General features: G+C 41.6%; 2 protein-coding genes across 2 annotated transcripts; one reads left to right on the top strand and one right to left on the bottom strand.

Annotated features, from left to right (window-relative positions):
- Positions 1-4,548: 4,548 nt before the first annotated feature.
- Positions 4,549-5,851, bottom strand: SLC35G2 (solute carrier family 35 member G2; the record flags this gene model as incomplete). The annotated part of the gene is made up of 1 exon (XM_080934757.1): positions 4,549-5,851. The coding sequence occupies one exon, from the start codon at positions 5,849-5,851 to the stop codon at positions 4,613-4,615; it is 1,239 nt and encodes a 412-aa protein (XP_080790883.1). The 3' UTR covers positions 4,549-4,612.
- Positions 5,852-11,111: 5,260 nt separating this feature from the next.
- LOC308434392 (cytochrome c, somatic-like) lies at positions 11,112-11,411 on the top strand (the record flags this gene model as incomplete). The annotated part of the gene is made up of 1 exon (XM_080934670.1): positions 11,112-11,411. The coding sequence occupies one exon, from the start codon at positions 11,112-11,114 to the stop codon at positions 11,409-11,411; it is 300 nt and encodes a 99-aa protein (XP_080790796.1).
- Between the last annotated feature and the right edge of the window lie 9,825 nt (positions 11,412-21,236).

A 21,236-nucleotide genomic window follows, 5' to 3' on the forward strand; every position in this document is an offset into this window, starting at 1 on the left:
AGGCTAGAACTGAAGCAAGATGCCAGGAAAGTGGAGGTCTGTAGGGTTTATTCTATAGGAAAGAAGTCAATAAAGAGTGGTTTGTTTTTTTCAGTGCTTTAAAGATCATTCTGATGTTTTCTGGCTCTTGTTTCTGCTGAGGAGCAAGTTGCAATTCTTTAAAAAAAAAAAAAAAAAAAAGACAAAGCTTGTATATGTGTTAGATGTTTTGCTTACCTGGAGTTTCCTCGGAGACCAGAGAGGGCACCAAATTCCTGGAACTGAAATAGCTGACAGTTGTATGCTGTATGTGGGTTCTAGGAACCCAACCTGGGTCCTCTGAAAGAGCAATAAGTTCTCTTGATGGAGGAATCATCTCTCCCGTCCTACACTGTAGTTTTTGAAATGCTTTATTTATTAATCTTTATTTGTTTGGTGCGTGTATGTGGTGTGTGTGCCTCTGTGTGTGTGTCAATGTGTGTGTGTAGTGTGTGTATGTATGTGTGGTATGTATGTCCAGTATGTGTGATGTGTGTGTGTATGTGTGGTGTGTATGTGTGGTGTGTGTGTGTATGTGTGTATGTGTGGTGTGTATGTGTGGTGTGTGTGTATGTGTGTATGTGTGGTGTATGTGTGGTGTGTGTGTGTGTGTGTGTGGTGTGTGTATGTGTGTGTGGTGTATGTGTGTGTGTATGTGTGTGTATGTGTGGTATGTGTGTGTATGTATGTGTTTGTGTGTGTATGTGGGGTGTGTGTGTGGTGTGTGTGTATGTGTGGTGTGTGTATGTGGTATGTGTGTGGTCTGTGTGTGTGTATGTGTGGTGTGTGTGTGTGTGTATGTGTGGTGTGTGTGTATGTGTGGTATGTGTGTGGTGTATGTGGTGTGTGTGTGGTGTGTGTGTATGTGTGGTGTGTGTGTGGTGTATGTGTGTGTGTGTGTGTGTATGTGTGTGGTATGTATGTGTATATATGTGTGTGTGTGTGTGTTCATATGTGCAGGTTCCAAGGATCCACCGTGGGTTGTCTGGAGTGGTGACAGAGCCCGTATCCACTGAGCCATCTCTCTGGCCCAGGAGCTATTGCCATTGTCTTTCTGTGCATTTTCCTTCTGATCTGGTTATTTTTAAGATTCTACAACTCATCCTTGTCAGCAAAGATACACTGTTGAGTTGCACTGTTTTTAGATGTCTTTTTTTATTTTCCCTGCTGGCCATTCATCTGGTTCTCCAGATTTCTGAGTTGCTGGTGTTTATTTTCTGTTGAGTCAAATTTGAAAACATTCTGATTAATATTTCTTCAAAATCTTCTGCTGTAGCTTCTCTCCTTTTCTAAAGACAGAAGTGACAGGAGCTGAATTATGACCCTGAAGGGACTTTGTACAGCTTAAAAAAAAAAAAAAAAAAAAAAAGGATAAAACTGTGAGCATAGTGTTTTTCAAATGCTGATTTCTGTGCCTTCATACCTGGTTTCAATACAGACACGACATCGTAATGCTTATACCAAGAATCTCCAGTCTCAAGTTTGTGTATGTGGTTCTTACCATTTATTCTGTGCCTTGTCAATAAATGCTGGTCATCCAGTGGCTGGGCAGAAGAGAGAATAGGGCAGGATATGCACCAGGCAGAGGAGAGATGGAGAGGGAGGTTCAGATCAGCAGGGGGTTGGAGGAATTAGAGCCAAGAAGAAGGAGTCTGAAGAGCTGGATCAGTATAATGGGCTGAGGCTGGGAGGTAACCAGATTGAGTTTCTTTTGCTTGTTCCCAACAATGTCCATGCACATCCACAGCAGGTTGCACCCAAGACTTCATGAGTGCTGCCCAGGATCTTGCTAAATTTCCCAAATTGGCCTCAAATTTGGCTTTCTAAGACTCTAAGATTACAGGCTTATACCTCTATGTCTGGCTTAGTTTGCATCATGTCTATTGATAACCAATGCCCAGTAATCCCTGAAAATCTTAAGTGTCAACATTTCCCAAAGCTGGCTACCTAACTAATGGCTTTGGTTTTGTTTGGAGATGATTTAGAAACATTTTTCTCAGGAAAACAGAAATCACAAGATATCACAATGGAGGAGATTTAGTATTGCGTGTTAATGGACTGGAAAAAAAAACGATGCCAGGTTTGGTAGCTCACACCTATCTGTGGGGAGGCAGACACAGGAAGGATCACCCCAAGTTCAAAGCCAGCAAGGGTAAATAGTGAGACCCTGTCTCAAAGAGACACTAAACAAATAAATAAAATGCAGGGAGAGGCCAGAGGATGGCACTGAGGTAACCCAAAGGAAACTGCTTCATGGATCAGCTACTACACCTAGGGCTAGTGAAAAGGGAGAACCAAGTTTGGACTATAAGACTTCGGCAGAGAGGCGTGGCCCAGCTGGGATGTAGCTCAGACTTCCAGGAGGAAGCTCTCCAGCTGGCTCTTCTACTGCTCAGGGAGTGATGTGTGGGCACGGGTTACAGGACAGAATGGTGCCAAAAATAACGTAAGGATAAAATTAAGTCTTGCTGACTGCTGGAGCCAAACAGCAATAGATGATAAGGCAAATGGAAAGAGGGAAGTCCCTCTTCTCTGCTTTCTAATCCCCCTCTACTGACTTGTTTGCTCTGTCAATTATGTGTTATGTATGTGTGTGTGTTTATTTATTTGCAGTACTGGGGGTTAAACAAGGTCCTTAGCTTTTGTCTTCTATTTTCCCTCTGTAGACGTGTTTGCTTTTATTTATCTGATTGTTTATTTGCAGTGCTGAGGGTTGAACCTAGAGCAGCTTGCTGCATAGTAAGTACTCTGCTGCTGAGCCATATTATATTTCCAGTAGACCATCTCCTTTTTGAAAACAAGTCTGACTAAGTTGCCAAAGCTAACCCTGAACTTTGTGATCCACCTGCCTCAGCCTCCCAAGTATCTAGAATTACAGCTCTAGTTCAACCCCTCTGTAATTTCCTTTGTAGGCAGAACCCTGTGAGAGATACTGGCTAGTATCAAAAAAATGACATGCGTGGGACTGAGCCTTAGCCTCACATAGGAAAGTATAGAAGAAAGCTAAGACAACACCTTAATAATCAGTGTCACATCGACATGGGCGTGAGCAGATGAATAATGAATGGCCCAAGTTAGACGCAAATCAATGCTACCTAGTATGCTTTTACAGACCTGGAGGTGCCCTTGAGGAGAGCCTCAGGTACCATATCAGTTTTCTGCAGTATCATGATTACTGCTAGTGTTAATTTTTTAATTATAATTTTTCTTTATTCTTGAGAATGTCATGTATGTGTACAATAAAATATTACCATATCTGTCCCCATTTCCCTCCTCTAAATCCACATATACTCCTCAACATGCTCTACTCTCAACTTAATGACTTTTTTTGGTTTGGGTTTTTGGTTTGGTTTGGTTTGAGACAGGGTTTCTCTGTGTAGCCCTGGCTGTTCTTGAAATGACTTGAGAAAAAAAAAAAAAAAAATGAAGTCAATTAGTGCTGTCCATAGTGAAGGGAGGGGAACCTGGAACACAGAAACATTCCAGTAGGAACATCCTCAGAAAAGAAAAGGGGGAAAAGTGGTGTCCCTCCTTCGGCAGGTGTCAACCAACACCAACTCAGTAGGCAGTAAAGCACGGGTCCTGGAGAGCCCTCTCCTGCCCATGCTAGACTCGTGCGGAGCTTCACTGTAATCACAGCTGCTTTGAGTCCGTCAGTCAACAGGTCAGAGTCTTTTTTTTTTAAGGAGTATGTCTGCTTTACTTAATGCTTACCATAGAATCAAAAACAGGAACAGCTATTAAAAAGATCTGTATGAAAGGAGATAAAGAGACTTGTCTAAACATTAGATCTTGCATCATCAGGCAAAAAACTGGTGTGACTATTGATTATAGACGGCTGGTGAGAAGCCATTATACCATATACTCACTCACTTTCTATCCAGGGCTGGCGCCTACTGTGGGAAGACAGAGTTCCCACTCTAGTGTTCAGACTTCCTGTTGCGGAAACCCAGCTTTGCTTTGTTCTTCTCATCCCTTTTAGGACCTCTTAGACTTTTAGTGGAAAATAAATTTTAGCTAAGTTTCCAACATTTTATTCTATACTGTAATTATCATAAATGAATATTTTTGAATATTGAAGGATGTTTATTGCACATTTATAGAACATTAAGAAAAAACACTTTCACCAGTAATGGGCACACACACTTTTAATGCCAGCACTCGGGAGACAGAGGCAGGCAGAGTTGGCAACCAGTCTAGTCTACATAGCTTCAGGACAGCCAGGATGACATAGAGAAACTGGGTCTCAAAAATAAAACAAAAACGTTTTTCAAGTTTTAGAAGTTTATGGCCACAAAAATTCAATCTGAGACTCCCAGTCTTGTGTCTTTAGTAATGGAGAATAATACTCTTCTACCACAATTACCTTTTATTAATAATTGTAAAGACACAAAGTTCATGACACATTTCATCTATTTAATATTTATTCTTTAATATATTATTCTGATATATTTTTCTACATCTGCATAATTATTTATACTATATAGCACTCTATCAATAATATAACACAAAAGGCATCTACAAGTAAATACTAAAATGGTAGTGTACATGTTAATAACTAGACATTAACAAGATGATAATAATAACCAGATATTCATTTAATGGGAGAGTCCAGTATTTCCTGATAATCTTCCCTCCTTTCATTCCTCCAGTAAAGTTTATAGCCAGCAAGGACAAATACACTAATCATAATGATCACCCCTCCAAAAACATCATAAGCACTAGGAAATATGTGTAACACAAGAAGCTGTAAGACCATAGCTACCACAATCTCCAGATGTTGAACGGTACTAACCAAAGCGGGGTGGAACTTGTCCAGGGCGTAATAAACACCTAAGAACGCTACAGTAGAACAGATGCATATAGCAATGAGATAGCTCCATGTTTCCCCATCTAAAGGAATGATGGGTTCTTGAAGGACAAACATAGTAGATAATCCCCAGATGGTTCCGGTCCAACCGAAGGTAAACAGTGCAGTCCACATGCTGATCTTCTCCCTGATGGATCTGTACACGATCATAGAAAGAGCAGTGGTCAGCCCAGCCATCACAGTCATAGTGTACCCAAAGGCTTCTTTCCAGGCATTTAACAGAGAATTGTCCTCATCAGCAATGTTGGGGATCATGACAAGACAAACACCCAAGATGCTGCAGACCACTGTAGCCATGTCGACATAGGCCATCTTCTCATCCACAAGTAGAAAGGCTAGAACGGCACTGAAAACAGTGGTGGTGGCTCTCCACATCGTGGTCCCATTGCTGGGAGGAACTATTGAAAAGGAGGTATAAGCACAGGTGATGGAAATAACATTGCACACACCATAAAAGAAAAGTCGTAATCTGTATCCGCTGGGCCCAAAGGGAGCTTCCTGGTAATAGCACACAACTATCACGGATAAGACCTGCAAGACAGACCGGATAAAAATCAGTTCTAAGGATGGAACTTTAGAACGGTCAGAAACAAGCCTCGTGATGAGAGCCACACATCCATGTGCCAAAGCAGACCCAAACAGCACTAGCCACATTTTTCGAGACTGAAAGATATTTTTTTCTGTAAAGTGCTGGAACTGTCCCACACTACTGGCTCTCGGGTCTTCTGATCGTGGAGGCCGAGTGTCCATGGTTCCAAACAAAGTTCTTCCTTTTCTTCTCATTTCACTCAAAAGACTTCTCTTTGGGTTTTCTTCCATAAATCTACCATAGTCTTCATTGATTTCCTCATACCCATCATCCCCAGGTTGGGGATAATGAGAGCTATACTTCACCATGACTGTGTTGGGATGTATTTTCACCCGTTTTTTAATTGGATATTTTTTGGATGGAGAAGTATCCATTTCTTCAGACAATAAATTCTATTTAAAGAAAAGAAAAGAAAAACAAACATGTTCATTTCATTAAAAACTGCATTGCCATTTCATAAATATATGCTTATTCAATCATAAAAAGTAGAGATTATGACAAGAGTCTGGAAAATATAATAGGAAAAGATGATCTGGTGCGAGCATCATCGTATACATGAAGCCACCTGAATTTTCCAACCTCTTATCACATCTGCTGTAAACCTGTCCCAAAGTCTCACCCTGTTTGATCTTTGACTAATTTGGCTCTTTTGCTTGCTTGCTTGGTTGGTTAATTAGGTTTTTGTTTTGTTTTGTTTTTTGAAGTCAGGTTTCATGTAGCCCATAATAGCCGTGAATTCCTGTCCTTCTGCCTCCAGCTCCCAACTGCTAGGATTAGAGGCGTGAACCGTATAATCCATTTTAAAACAAAAATACAAAAATAAAAAGCAACTTCAGTCTCACCTTGCCTGTTTATTTGTCTTGTTTAACTATGTTCTAAATTGCAAGTGCATAAACCTGAACTATTTTAAAGATTTTTTTTAAGAGAGAGAGAGTGAGAGAGGCAGTGTGTGTGTGTGTGTGTGTTGTGTGTGTGTGTGTTCATGCATGTGCATGCAGGTATCCTCAGTCCTCACAGGCTAGAAAAGGGAGTCAAATTTCCTGAAGCTGGAGTTACAGGTGATTGTGAGCCACTTGACATAGATGCTGGAAGCCAAACCTGGGTCCTCTGAAAGAGCAGAAGGTGCTAACCACTGAGCAATCTCACCAGTCCCCAAAAGTATTTTACACAATAACACAATCTAAGCCAAGTATGGTGGCACATACCTATAATCCCAGCACTTAGCATTGTGATATACTGTTGATTAGGGAAAATATTAAGCTTCCTTCAAAGTAAGAATTAAAGAAATACAGAACATAAATAATTTACTATATATAGTAAACTCTTAAATGTTAGCAGTAAGTGAATTTGGCTGTCTCCACCTATAATGACCCATGAAACACTGGGTATCTTTTACAGTGTTATTCTTTCTCAGTCTGCTTTCCTGTCTTTCTTTGAACAATTCTTTTTCCTTCTCAGTGATTATTTTCTTCCACTGTAACCGGCAGTCTGGCAGAATACCTTACCAGATATGTAGAGCCCACTGGGCTTCTCACCCGAAAAAGGGAAGTATAGGTTGATGTCTATATGCAGGTGGGGGCAGGCACAAGATAAGGCAAGGCCTGTGATTGGACAATGAAAAAGAAAGGTGGGCTGAGAATTTTAGAGACAGGTCAGAGAGTGTGGAAAGGGAGGAGGAAGATGAAGGAAGAGAAGGATGACCCAGATCCACATGGCTTTAAATAGCCACAGGTACCTATGAATATCTTAAAGGGGATGAATTATTACAGGACAATTTGTCTCATCTAGGTGGGCAGTTTATATCAATATCAACTGGCTCTGGGTTTATTGTGTGGACATTTTGTGGGGTGATAATTTACGGATATAGATCTGATTGATAAACTACAAGCCTCTAGAGTTTTGATTTTACCAGGTTACTGGGAATTGTGACTGAGCAGAGTTCACAGAGATGAGAATCCCACCAGTGCCATATGGCCCACATGTAGTCCGGCAACAGCGTGGCATGGTAGTGTCTTTATTATTATTATTATTATTTAATGCAACAGGGAAGAGACAAAGGAGAAAAGAAGAAACCATTTTTCCTCATGATCCCTAAAACCTTTGCCCAAACTCACCAGTTCCAAGGTCCTACACCACGACCCCAAAATCAAATCGGGTTCTGTAGTTCTGACATCATCTGGGTAGCCAGCAGTTCTGTTTACGATTTTTCTTCCGAAAGTCATCTTTGGCTGGCGGAAACCCTGGGAAATCCCACCCATTCCTCGAGCCTCCAGTTTCCTAACTGACCAGTTCCTTGCAGTCCCTTCAGCATGCCAGTTCCAAGAAATCTCAGGGTCCTTTGTTTCCCATTTCTAGCCGTTTCCATTTTAAAAGCATAGCTTTAGCTTCAGTAGTCTCAAACTCTGGCACAATCCCCATGAAGGAATTTCCTTCCCAGCTGCCTCACTTCTGTTGGTGACCTCATGGTCCCTCCAGACTCCCGAGCTACAAACCTAAGGATATTCTGAAATCTCCTTGCTGTCACCACACTCTAAATTGGCTGTCCCTCATACTGCTTTGTCTTTGAGATATTTCTCAAGAGTTGTCTCTTTTCTTTAATTCCATGTTTATGCCATTATTCCAGATGAAGCTAGTGTGGGTTCCAGACTAGAAGGTTACCCTGGTCTCCTGTGTGCCCTCTTTGAGTCACAGTCCTCCCCTAAATCCCATCTGTATTCCCCTGTTGTCACATTAACCTGTCTTTGAAAGATTCAGAACAAAACATTCCTCTACTCAAGAACATGGAGTTCTCTACAGACCTAAATTCTGACACGATCACAGTGTACCCCTGTATCCCAGCACTTAGGAGACAGGAAGACCAGGAAGTTAAGGCCATCTTCGGCTACTTAGTGAGCAGATTTGAAGCTAGCCATGGCCACATGAGATGCTGTCTCAAAAACAAACAAAAAAGAAAACCGAAGTCCAACTCCTGTACCAGGCACTTCATATGCTGCTCGGTGTGGCACTGGTCTGTCCTTAGGCCCTGGGTATCCTACTTTGCTGTAGGAAGCTGTGTGTGGTGTGCTCCCCACCATACACCCCCAACACACACACACCCCGCCCCGGACCTTGTACCATGTGTGTAAAAATAATTTCCCAAACTTTTATTCTCCTCTGCTCCAACTTTCTAATACCAATCATTGGTTAGGGCCTAATTCAAATTCTGTCTTCAGGAACAGGCCAGACATTCCTTCATCTAAATAACTGCAGATCTTCTAATCTAATTTGTATAATGTAATCATGTTGCTTCCTACTTGGCTCAACTCTAGAGTTTTATGTTCCTAATTACTTTACCCAACTTAACTATGTCAGTTCTCCTCCTTGGTGGCCAGTAATTATCATAATGAAACTTTACATCCCATAGCTTCTCATTTGCCACTATTGTTAAAATGTTACCTTCTATACACTCAAAAGTCTTCCCCTTCCTACTACAGGCCAAATGGACAGCATTAGGGGCAGAGTTAGAGAGTATGGGTAGCTTGCTATTTTTTTTTCCTCCAATTTGCTCCTTTTGGAGACTATAAGAAGGATTTTAAGAAGGATTTATCTGGCTGTCAAGATGGCTCAGTGGCCACAGATGCACTCCGAAACAGGCCCACATGGTAGAAAGAACTGACTTGCAAATTGTCCTCTGACTTACACACACATGCCATGGCACATGTATACCTATACCCACACACATATAATAACTGTTTTAAAACTTGTAAAGAAAGGTTTATCTTTTTATATATAATTTATTTTTATTTTATGTTCACTAGTTTTTTGCCTGCATGTACATCTGTGAGAGGGTCTGCACGTACAACTGTCTGGAACTGGAGTTACAGACAGTTGTAATCTGCCAAGTGGGTACTAGGAATTGAACCCAGGTCTTCTGAAAGAGCACCCAGTCCTCATAACCGCTGAGCCATCTCTCCATCCCCAGAAGGGTTTTTCTTAATTGCTTTAGTCCTCATCTGTTGGGCTGTAGCTTCTCTGAGAGGCACAAAAAGGAAAGAAAATGAGAGGGTCACATGTCATACACTGGCTCGTGTGTAATAGCCCATTGATGTCTAACCTAGGATAAGCTGCACTACAGAGCTCACTTATATAATCAAAAACACATCTAAAAGCTGCCACAAATGGACTTTGTAGATGTGATTAAAACCTCTAACTGAGGTGGAGGCAGAAACACAAGGAGGTCAGGACCAGCCTCAGATACACAGGGTGTTCAAGGCCAGCCCAGGCTACATGAGACCTTGTTTCAAAAAAAAAAAAAAAAAGGAAAAATGAGTTTTTGATCAGCCAAAATTAACTTAAAGATGGCATGACTTTTTTGGAGTAGTGCTAATGTAGCAAGTTAAATGTCTAAGGAGTGTTTAGTCATTTCGTAATATCCAAATATTTGATACCCTCAAAGTTCCAGCCTGCCCACGAACTACTTTTCCTTACTGTTCTTAGACAACAAAGCTGTGTTCATGAATTTCCAACTTGCTTTTAGTCTCCCCTCCCTGACTTCCTCTCTATAGACTTGCTCTCCAGCCTCACCGAGAGCCAGCTTCTTGTTATAAGCCCCTAGGTGGTCCTGAATCTGACATTCCTACACTTGGAATTGTTTCTGTAAGGGACTTTCTTTGTTACATATCCTTTAGGTTGCAGGCATGCAAATGCAGGCTTTCTCGGGTTGTTCCAAAGGGCCTCAACACACAGATCTCTGCTGTGGGAGACCTTTGTACTGTGGGGCTTACAGTTTGCCCAGTGCCTAGCTGTCTTGGAAAAAAAACCAACTGTATTCACTTGGCCCCAGGAGACTCACATTTCCCTGCCTTTCTAGACAGTGACTGGACCCATCACTGCTCACCCTTTTGTTTCCAACTACTTTCGCTGTGCTCAAAAAGCAAGGGGGCAAACTACAATGTTCTATGCAGGCACATTTTAGCTGGGGTGTAAGAAGGTATGCCCACGCTGAGATGCCCACGCTGAGATGCCCACACTGAGATGTCATTGTTGTTTAAAGGCTCTGAGCCACTGTCGCTCATTTAAGTTCAACAGCTGTAGTCTATCCCAAACCAATAAGGCAAGAAAAGAAGGGGAAAAAGAAACAAAACCACCAAAAGGAAATGGTAGTGACCCTGGAGTACATGACTGAGGATGATACGTGGGCTCACTGAAAGGACGGGGACAAGTGTTTCTAATGAGGAAAGCAGCAAGAGCTACTGACGAGTGTCTTCCCCCATTTTCAAACTTGGAGCTAAAGGAAGATAAGATATACCTCGAGTTTGCTTAAGATCAATAGATCAATAAATGCTAACATATTGGAATTGGCTTTGTGAAATAGGTAAAGCATTTCAAAATACCTCCAAGTTGTCACATAAACATTGATCAGAATTATGATGACTCTAAATTCACATTAAAAAGTGATTGCTTAATATCTTAGTACTTTTTACACTAGCCAAAATGAGCAGCTTTCTACATCTTAAGATTTGAAATGTTAAAAAATAAAATTTAAGAGAGAGAGAGAGAGAGAGAGAGAGAGAGAGAGAGAGAGAGAGAGAGAGCAGGACGTCTGTCTAAGAATCTGAGCAGTTGTGCTGTTGACCAGCCTGGAGCGAATTTAAAATGAGTGATGTTGAAAAAAGCAAGAAGATTTTTGTTCAGAACTGTGCCCAGTGCCACACTGTGGAAAAGGGAGGCAAGCATAGGACTGGACCAAATCTCCATGATATGTTTTCGTGGAAGACAGGTCAGGCTGCTGGATTCTCTTACACAGATGCCAACAAGAACAAAGGCATCACCTGGGGAGAGGATACCCTGATGGAGTATTTGGAGAATCCTAAAAAGTGCATCCCTGGAACAAAAATTATGAAGGGAGAAAGGGTAGACCTAATAGCTTATCTTAAAAAGGCTACTAATAAGTAATTTCACTGCCTTATTTATTAGAAAACAAATGTCTCGTGACTTTTAATGTGTACCATAATTTAATTCATACACCAAATTCAGATCACGAATGGCTAACAATGTTTTTGTTGGACAGTCCTGATTTAAGTAAAACTGACTTGTGGTAATGTGAAAAAAAAATCTCTCTCTCTCTCTCTCTCTCTCTCTCTCTCTCTCTCTCGTGTGTGTGTGTGTGTGTGTGTGTGTGTGTGTGTGTGCGCGCGCGCACGCATGCACACTGATACTACATACTGACTTTCTGGTGTTTTGAGACAGCGTCTCATATAACCCAGTCTAGTCATTGTTTGATAATCCTCCTTTCCAGGAGCTAGGATGTGTATAATCAAGCCCAGCATAGGGCTTTGCTTCTCCTCCTCTACTTAGCCCCTGAGTGAGGCAAGGATTTGCCACCAGTCACTGCCTGCCTACTGGTGGTCTAGAAAGCACTCTCAGAATCTCAGCATCATCTCCAGCTTTGTGAATTCCAAATAGGAGATGGTATTGTCCACCATGTCTCCCAGCAAGTGGCCAAGAGGAAAGGGCCACGTAGTAAAGGTGTATATAGGGACACTGCTAATGTGCATCTCAGCTATGAAAATTTGTTCAGTGTCCCTAAAGACACTGTTCTACTGGTCATCTTCCTCAGAAGCACTCTCAGGAACAGGGTTCACAAGTAGCCAGTCTCTCCATGCAGTGCCACCCACATCTTCCACACACTGGTCTGCTCGTGGCAGACATATCTTCCATTCTCTGTAGTTCCAAGGGTTCAGTCCATTGTGGCAGGAAGGATATGGAAGGGTAGAGCAGCCTACACCGTGGGGACCAGAGAGCAGAGTCAAGGCTAGGCTGAGCTTTAAATTGACTAGACACCAAGGAATTCTTACACAATCTGTGGACACACAAAAGTAATAGCTTATTTTACAAATCTATGCTAAAATGTTATTTGGGGGATTTTGAAGGATGAATACCAACTAGATATGGTAGCACGCACCTATAATCCTAGAACCTGAGAGGATGAGGCAGGAAGAGTACAAATTTAAGGCCAGCTTGAGCTACAAAGCAAGACTATATCTGAAAGAGGGAAAGAGATGGAGGGAGGGAGAGAGGAAAGAGGGAGGGGGAGACAGGCTGGAGAGATGGTTCAGTGGTTAAGAGTACTGGCTGTTCTTGTAGGGGACCCTGATTTGGTTGCCAGCACCCACAGGGCAGCTCACAACCACTCGTAACTATTGTTCACCTTGTTTCTACCATCACTGGTTTCACCTCCTGACCCTGGAACCATCTTACAAATGCATGTTGTTCCTTGGAAGACATGGAGAAGGGATGTGGATGACAGAGTTCAAATCTGTCTTCATCGCTGCACCAGCCTGCTGACTAGTCAGTGGTGACAGTGTCTGTGATGATGGCTCCCTGCACTGCTTAGCTGGTACACAACATTGCCCAAACTGAATGACAGCCTACTTGATCTAGGCTAGAACAAAACAATTCAGCTTATGGCAGGCGAAAGGACAAGCAGCTCAGGATATCTGCCAAAAGTCTGATTCAGCCAAGGGCTACCCGAGTGGAGAATCCTCATCAGAGGCTGAACAGCAGAGACTTCCCAAGAGAGGTCAAGGCTGCTTTGAAGGGGTGAGGCTGGATGGCACTGTGGCTATCACAGACTGCATTGCCTTCAGTGGGTTGATGCTAGATGACGTATGAACCACATTAGGAAGAGCAGTGAAGTATGTGCTCAAAAGTGGCTAAGAAGATTTGGGCTGAACTGGGGTCATAGTGAAGGACCTTCGAATTTTTCTCAGTTGGTTCAGTCTGGCCTGTAGAAGGGATGGACGTTATCCTTAAGGGATTTGCAAAAGAGAGGAGGTAAGAGTTCGGGCCTGGAGGGCTTGGGTGTGGAGGAGGGGATGGCCATTGAGCAGGAAGCTAGTCCAGATTACTGCCATAGAGAGCCCAAAGTCAGATCCCTGGGTGTGGTCTGTAAGCTGTGTGGAACCCGTGAGGCAACAGAGGCACTGAAGGGAACAGACGGGGGACGGGGGCTGTTGGAAAAGGGAGGTAGGGAGTAGACTGGACATCTGATGAGAGCCAGGCCAACTAACTGCCTTCATTCTGAGAGCAACCAGACATGCGGTTCAAATCCTTCGGTGATGGTTAATGATTGATGGAGTATAACCAGCCGTGCACACCCGCACTTCAAGGCTTCGTTTCCATTTTGCTCAGTTTGTCCTAGGAGACGGGGTCTCACTGTATACATGGCCCTAATTGTCCCTGAGCTCACCGTGTAGAGCAGGCCGGCCTGAAGCACAGAGATAGCCGCCAGCCTCGGCCTCCGGATGAAAAGCACCAGCCACCATGCCTGGCAGCACCAGGTTTTTGAAGAGGGAGCTTTTTAAAAATATTTTTTTTTTACAAAAGGCTTTTTGTCTTTTGGTTTCGGACTCTGTGTGGCAGTTGAACAATGAGTAGGTCTAGGTTGTGCGAAGGTGATGGTGCCAGGTTTGAAACAGAGCAATTATCTTGTGACACTTTAAATTCATTCTGGCACACCAACAGGTGTGTTGGCTGGCAGCCAAGAACACACTGAAATGCAAGGTCTTCACCATTCTTGTCATTTACCTTTTTTTTAATTTTAGAGGTCAATCTCAGGGCCCCGTGCACATCAGCGCCAACACCAAGTCTATAACATAGACTCAGCACACCCCCTTCCCACAAAGAGCCCTTCTAATCTCTGAAGAGCAGTTTTATCAATTTACATAAAATATGCTATTCTCAGATGACACATACTTATCATCTGACACTTATTTTTGTTCTGCCTGAAAGAAAAAAAAAATTAAGCAAAATCAATTGGCAGTGAAATCAGCACCTTCAGATTCAGCTTGCTGGTGACTATTAAGGATAAAGGAGTCAAGGCTAGAAAAGAGGGCAAGAATGAAATTATCTTTTTTTTTCTTTTGGGGTTTATGGGGGGTGTAGTGGGGACAGGATCTCACTGTGTGGCTCTGGCTGTCCTGGAACTTACTATGTAAACCAGTGCAGCCTCGAACTCGGAGATCCCCGCCTGTGCTTCCTGGGAGCTGGGATTAAAAGGGAGCACTGTACCCAGCCAGAATCATCTCTTTGTATATTATGATATTTTATCTGTATGTCCATGATTAAATCGTTGACTTATTATATTGGTTACATGCCAAATAAGTGTTAAGCAAACTCTTGTGTTGTTGATGTACTTCGGCTGCTTATCACTGACCTAAGTCTATGAGAGAACAGCAAACATCCTGTGAGCTCAAAGATGTCCTCCCACCATCTCTGATATGCAAGAATCTCAGAACAAAAAGCAAAAAGAAGAAGAAAGACGTTCCCAAGGAGCAGTTGTCTATTCTCAGAGCCCTGAACACTACGCGCGCCACCTGCTCCCATCTGCTCTGTTCTTCCCGCTGTTCATCTGTGTGAGCACGCCACAGTCCCCAAACCTCACTCCAGGACAAAGTCCACAAATGCCACAGTGCATTAGTCCCCAGATTTTACAAATTTGATTTGTTTTAGTCATAGCTCATTCTTCACATAACAGATGGATATTATAATCTAAAAAGTCACAATTCAGTCACCTCTTTTCATATACTGTATTTACTAAAATCCCAAAGACCATTAAGAAATGGCTATTAGATACCCTCTTTGTTTCAGACCAAAATGTAAATTCCATTTTAAATTAAATTTTACAATACCTGGTAGGCAACATAATATACATAGACATATCAAAAGCACAGTACACAAATCACCGTGCTCTATTAATGTATATAGAACACATATACACCTCAAAGGTAAAAAGATTTATCAAGTCCCCATCATTGCCAAGGACTTTGTACATTAACAAGTACTTTGTAATCCATCTCATCAAAAGTTAGCTAGCAACATGTATCAAAATTTTATATGTGTGCGTTCTCCAAACAATGCCATTTTCAATAATAGAACCTATGTAGATCAGCAGTAAGCATATAGAATGCGCACATAAGAGTAGTTATTATGTTTATCTTTATAGAATAAAAATTAGAAATAACCTACTTGCACATTAATGGAGAGGGACTAAAGGGAAATACCACCATATAAAATGATAATACATACATACATACATACATACATACATACATACACACACACACACATACATACATACATACATACATACATACATACACACACACACATACATACATACATACATACATACATACGTATATTCTATCTAGATAGATAGATAGATAGATAGATAGATAGATAGATAGATAGATAGAAGAAAGAATCTATGTCATAGTAGTGAACCAATTGAAATTTATAAAAGACTATTCATAGGCTGGGGTTGTACTTCATTTGGAACAGTGTTTGCCCAACATGTATGAAGTCCTGGTTTTGATGCTCAGCACCGCATCAACCAGACTTGGTAGCTCAAGCCTGTAACGCCAACACTCTAAAGGAAAAAGCAGGAATATAAGGAGTTCAGTGACATCCTTGACTACAAAGAAAGTTTGAAACTAATATGAAATATACAAGATTTTGTTCCTCCACTAAAACACACACACACACCTAAAGAGTATTCATGGTAGGGTTTTATTTATATAAATTCATATGTATGTGTATACACATATATGTACGTATGGGGTTTTTTTTTGTTTTGTTTTTCTATGTAAGCATCTAAAATCTGAAAGAGTTTAACCTACTTTTATAAGAAGAAAAAAAAAACAACAAATCATTACTGTATTTTAGTCTGACAAGAAAGCCAAGAAGCCAGCACAGTTCTTGTATATCTATGCCATCTGTGGGGGAAAGCTGTGGATAAATAATTAGACCATTTTACAGGGAAAATATGAATGGATGCTGAACCAAAACAGAGGAAAATGACTACAAACTGTGGGAGATGCTTTTGTTAGTGCCTTTGAAAGAATCCTCTGTGTGTGTGTGTGTGTGTGTGTGTGTTATGATATTTTCATGACAGGCTAAAAATATGTGTAGATTTCAAATGGCAGCACAGAATCTATCATTACCATTGGCTTTTCTTACATAAGTTGCCGCTCCATAAATCTGCATGTTAATGTGGGAAAATCTGACCTGAACAGATGGACCACATGCTGTTCTCTAACGCATGCACAAATTTCTGATGCTCTGGACCAGGGAGTGGAGTCAGCGCTAAAACAGAAGGTAATGTCATCCGTCTCCTAACACTGCAATTTCAGAAGCTTCTCATAGCAACAATGTTTCCCTCTTCAGAAATAGAGTGATATTTTTATGCTTTAATGCAATGTGTTCGTAACACAGCAGAGAAGGGGGTGGGAAGATGGCTCAGTAGGCAGAGGTGCTTGCTACCAACCTGACTCTCATGACCTACAAGCACACATGCACACACTCATGCACACAACATAAATGTAATAAAAATATCTTAAGAACAAAACACACAGAAGGGTGTTTGTGGTTCTGGGGATGTTAGGTAAATGGCCCTTGAAGCTTAACTATGTTTGGAGAATCCTCCAGCCATGGCTCTCATTTGTCTGCCCTTCCCTTGATCCCCCATGTTTCTTACAGAGGTCAAGTCCCTGGGGCTGACTCACTGTCCAGATCTTTATTTCTGCCTCTGTCACTCTACATCTCATTACCCATTAGCCTCTTTTTACTTGAGTGTCTTCACTGGTACAGTTTAGAAATAGACGTCCTTGGGCTTGAAGATCCAATAAAGGGTTCTAACACGTAATTAGCACCTCTGAGATTTTAATTTCTTGGTCCACAGCTCTCTTGTTTATTTAATGTTGTGAAGAGGCTGGCAGAACCAGCAGGATTGAGTCTTGGGAAGATTTGGGTCAAGGAAGTGTCTGATGAGGTCAGGACATTGGTTACATCAAAGGAAAAAGAGCAAATGAATGTAGTAAGGACGGCAGGGGCCAGATTCCCACCATGAAAAAACACATGAGGTAATGGGGGCTGGAAACTCACTTGGAGAAGCTTCTCTCAAACGACCTGTTCCTTCCCTAGGCTCTGGAACACTTTATTTGGGGGATATTACAGCAGCCTGGACACGCCCTAGCACTGTGGGTGGTGTGTGAACACAACCATGGCCCCTGACACTCCAAGAAAAGGATGATGGCTATCTTTTTTCTTGATGTCCTGAAGGTCCTATGTCAGAACCAAACTCAGTAAATGCTGATAGAACAGGAACTCTCTGGCCTAGCTGGCCTCACTGTTTAATCCTTGATCAAGCCAGCTGATGCACACCTTTGTCTCCATACTTCCCCAGTCTAACTCCTCATATTGCCTGGCTCTGGAGTGATAGGAGAATTTGCCTGTCATTCTCCGGTGTTCTTAACAGCCTCCCTCATAGTCACTCTCCCTCCAGACCTTCACTCCTGTTTAGAACAGTGACTCAGCCAGCAAGAGATAGAAAACAAAGGTAAAGCAAATATAACCAGGAAAATGGGTCACCAAAGTTTTTCTTTTATCAGGTCCTTTAAGAGTCAAGTCCCTCTGCTGGCTGACACTGCGGTGTCTTAAATAAAAAAGAACTCATTCCCAAGTCCCTGGTTATATGCCGTCGGGAAGTGACTAGACACACTCCGGTAAAACGTTAGGTGTGTTCATATGTTAAAACGTTAGTCCTAAAACGTTAGGACTGAGTTCATATGCAATCACAACAGAAACAGTGGTTATGTTCACATAAAGAATTAGACTACATTGGTCCTGTACAGCAACAATTACGTGACCCTAGAGCAAACAGTTTAGCAATTTAATTTTATATATGAGCCAATATTTGTAATTATGTATGTACTTTAGCATTCATAGAGCAAAGTAAAATTTTAAACAAGAGTCAGAAAAAAGGTCCATGCTCTCAACTGGTCTCTGACATTTCCCTGCCAAGTTAAGGGTGTTTCCTGGGTACAAAGCAGATGGGAAAGGAGTGAAAACTGGCAAGGAGGAAGTGGTCAAGTGGTCACCACCTTTCTTCCCACATCTCCCCACTACTGCTAAGAGATTAAAGGCAGGAAAAACAATATATGGGTGGTGATGAGAAAGGAGATTTTGCCCTGATTTTATGATCAAAAATAAGCAGGAAGAACATTCAGGAAGAAGGTGGAAACCTCAGTGGCTCCCTGCTGGTAAAGCAATGTGTCCTTTTTTACGAACATCGCCTGTGGCACAAGTGTCTCAGCACAAAACTCAAGGAAGACTTTTACAACCAGCACAATTGTAACATGCAGGGGAAAACCCAGTTAGAATATTCTTCTGCGCTTCCCTCTTCCCTCGCCCCACATCCCATGCCAACAGAATGTTACATTTCTGTTCAGAACTTCCTGGAGCACATAATAACTGAGGAGGGTCGGATCCTCATTGTGCTAACCACAGACCGTAAGATTGCTTGCTATATTAACGTTGGCAGAGGTCTTCCAGAAGGTCTCAAGTGCCGATAGCAATGCACTGTATCCAAGTTGAAAAGCATCAAGGAACTTAGCCACCTTTGTGAATTAAGATATTTTGAAAACCAACTTTATAAGCTTCAATTAAAGTTGTGTTTGATTACAAGATGTACTTATGCCTCTCTATATTAAGCCTACCTCTTTGAGAAGATAAAAAATCATATGCAGGGTTGGATTTTTGGTTTTTTTTAAGAATTTATGGTTTGTGCGCTATGAGTGAATCTCAGTGGCAGAGCATTTGCCTAGTTTGTTTCATATCCTGTGTCTCATCCCTAGCAGTGCAATTTTTAAAATTATGATTTATTAATATACTAATCTCTCTTCTAGACTGTATTTCTTCCTACAAAGTCATATGTGAGAGTGTCCAGAGGTAGTGACTTCAGAAGGTGACTGGGTCATGAGAGCAGAGCTCTCGCCACTCTGATATATGGGGACACACAAAAGACTATTATCTATGAACAGGAAGCAGACCTCACTAGATACCTAATTTTCTAGTGTCTTAATATTGGGCTTTTTGACCTTTAAAATAAAGAGAAACAAATTTCTGTTGTTGATTAAAAGCCATCAATTTTGTTATGGCAGCCTGAAAGAACTAACACTGTCCAAACACTATTTTTAAAAAAATATTTTTTAGGGGCTGGAGAGATGATGGTTCAGTAGTTAAGAGCACTGGCTGCTCTTCCAGAGGACCTGGGTTCAAATCCCAGCACCCACTTGGCAGCCCAGAACTGTCTGTAGCTCCAGTTCCAGGAGATCTGGCGCTCTCACAGACACGAATGCAGGCAAAACACCAGTGCACATAAAACAAAGGTTGTAATGTATGTGTCTCTGTGTGTGTGTGTGTGTGTGTGTGTGTGTGAGAGAGAGAGAGAGAGAGAGAGAGAGAGAGAGAGCACGTGTGTGCACATGCATGCCTGCCTATGTCTATGTATGCCACATGTCTGCAGGTGTGCACAGATGTCAGTCAGCAGCATCAGATGCCTGGAGCTGGAGTTACAGGTGATTATGACATAGGTGCTGGGAACCAAACTCAGGTGCTCTGGAAGAACAGTAAATGACATTAAACACTGAGAAATCTTTTCAGACCCCAGAGACTATTTTTAATAATTTTGAAAAGATTTACTTTTTATATGAGTACACTGTAGCCCTCTGCAGACACACCAGAAAAGGGCATAGGATCCCATTATATACGGTTGTGAGCCACCATGTGGGTGCTGAAAATTAAACTCAGGACCTCTGGAAGAACAGTCAGTGCTCTTAACCGCTGAGACATCTCTCCAGCCTTTAATATTATTTGTATGTTATTTGGCATAAGCGGTATTAACACCTATGTCTAATAGCAAACATGGAATCATGTGACCGTTGACCTATGTTCAATGTGGGTCCCTTTGCCTGATTAACTTACTCCTGACAAGCTACCTGGTAAGCATACTAACACAGATAGATTATCCCTTCTAGAGCACGCTCAAACAGAAGTAGTCTAGAGAAATACAACGCTATTACTATAACCAGGTATCCATAAAAGAAAAACAAAAATAACCAGTCCATACCTAGAGTGATATACGAATCCTGTTAATGACATGGAACTACAAATGAAAAGAACAGGTTGATGTCTACTTTGCCACTTAGATGAGAAAGATACAAATGTCACCTGCAGTGCCGTGTGATGCCACCTCCTGAAGCATTAACTTTGTTTAGGAATTTACCAGGAGGAAACACCACTATTACACAGTTATACTCATCCAGTAATCTAAATGTACATAGGATGTTCACTGATTAAAACCTTAAAATCATGTTCTGGTGAAAAAAAGTTCTTTTTCTTTTGAAAAAATAGAATAATCGAGGTACATGGCTACAATCTCAGCACCTGGGAAACTGAGGCAGACAAACAGATGGCAAGGTCAGCCTGGCCATAGAGTAAGACCTTGCTTCAAAAATCAACCAATCAACAAGACAGGAAAAAAATCAACATTGTAACCCTACTTATGATAAATTAAGTTCGTGACATATATTGTCATATTTCTAAAATGTATCTTAAAGTTGATGACATCTCACAGTCAGTGTTATGAATGTAATAATCTGAAAATGTTTACTTCAAACTACTATCTGTGCTGGTTCCTACAGAACTGGACTGACTAAGAAAATTTAATTTTATAATCTGACTTTTTTTGTATTTATTTATTTATTATATAAGTACACTGTAGCTGTCTTCAGACACACCAGAAGAGGGCACCAGAGCTCATTACAGATGGTTGTGAGCCACCATGTGGTTGCTGGGATTTAAACTCAGGACCTCTGGAAGTCAGTGCTCTGAACTGCTGAGCCATCTCTCCAGTCCCTAATTTGATCTTTTTATTTC

Source organism: Micromys minutus (assembly GCF_963924665.1).
Source record: "Micromys minutus genome assembly, chromosome: 21".
Lineage (NCBI taxonomy): Eukaryota > Metazoa > Chordata > Mammalia > Rodentia > Muridae > Micromys > Micromys minutus.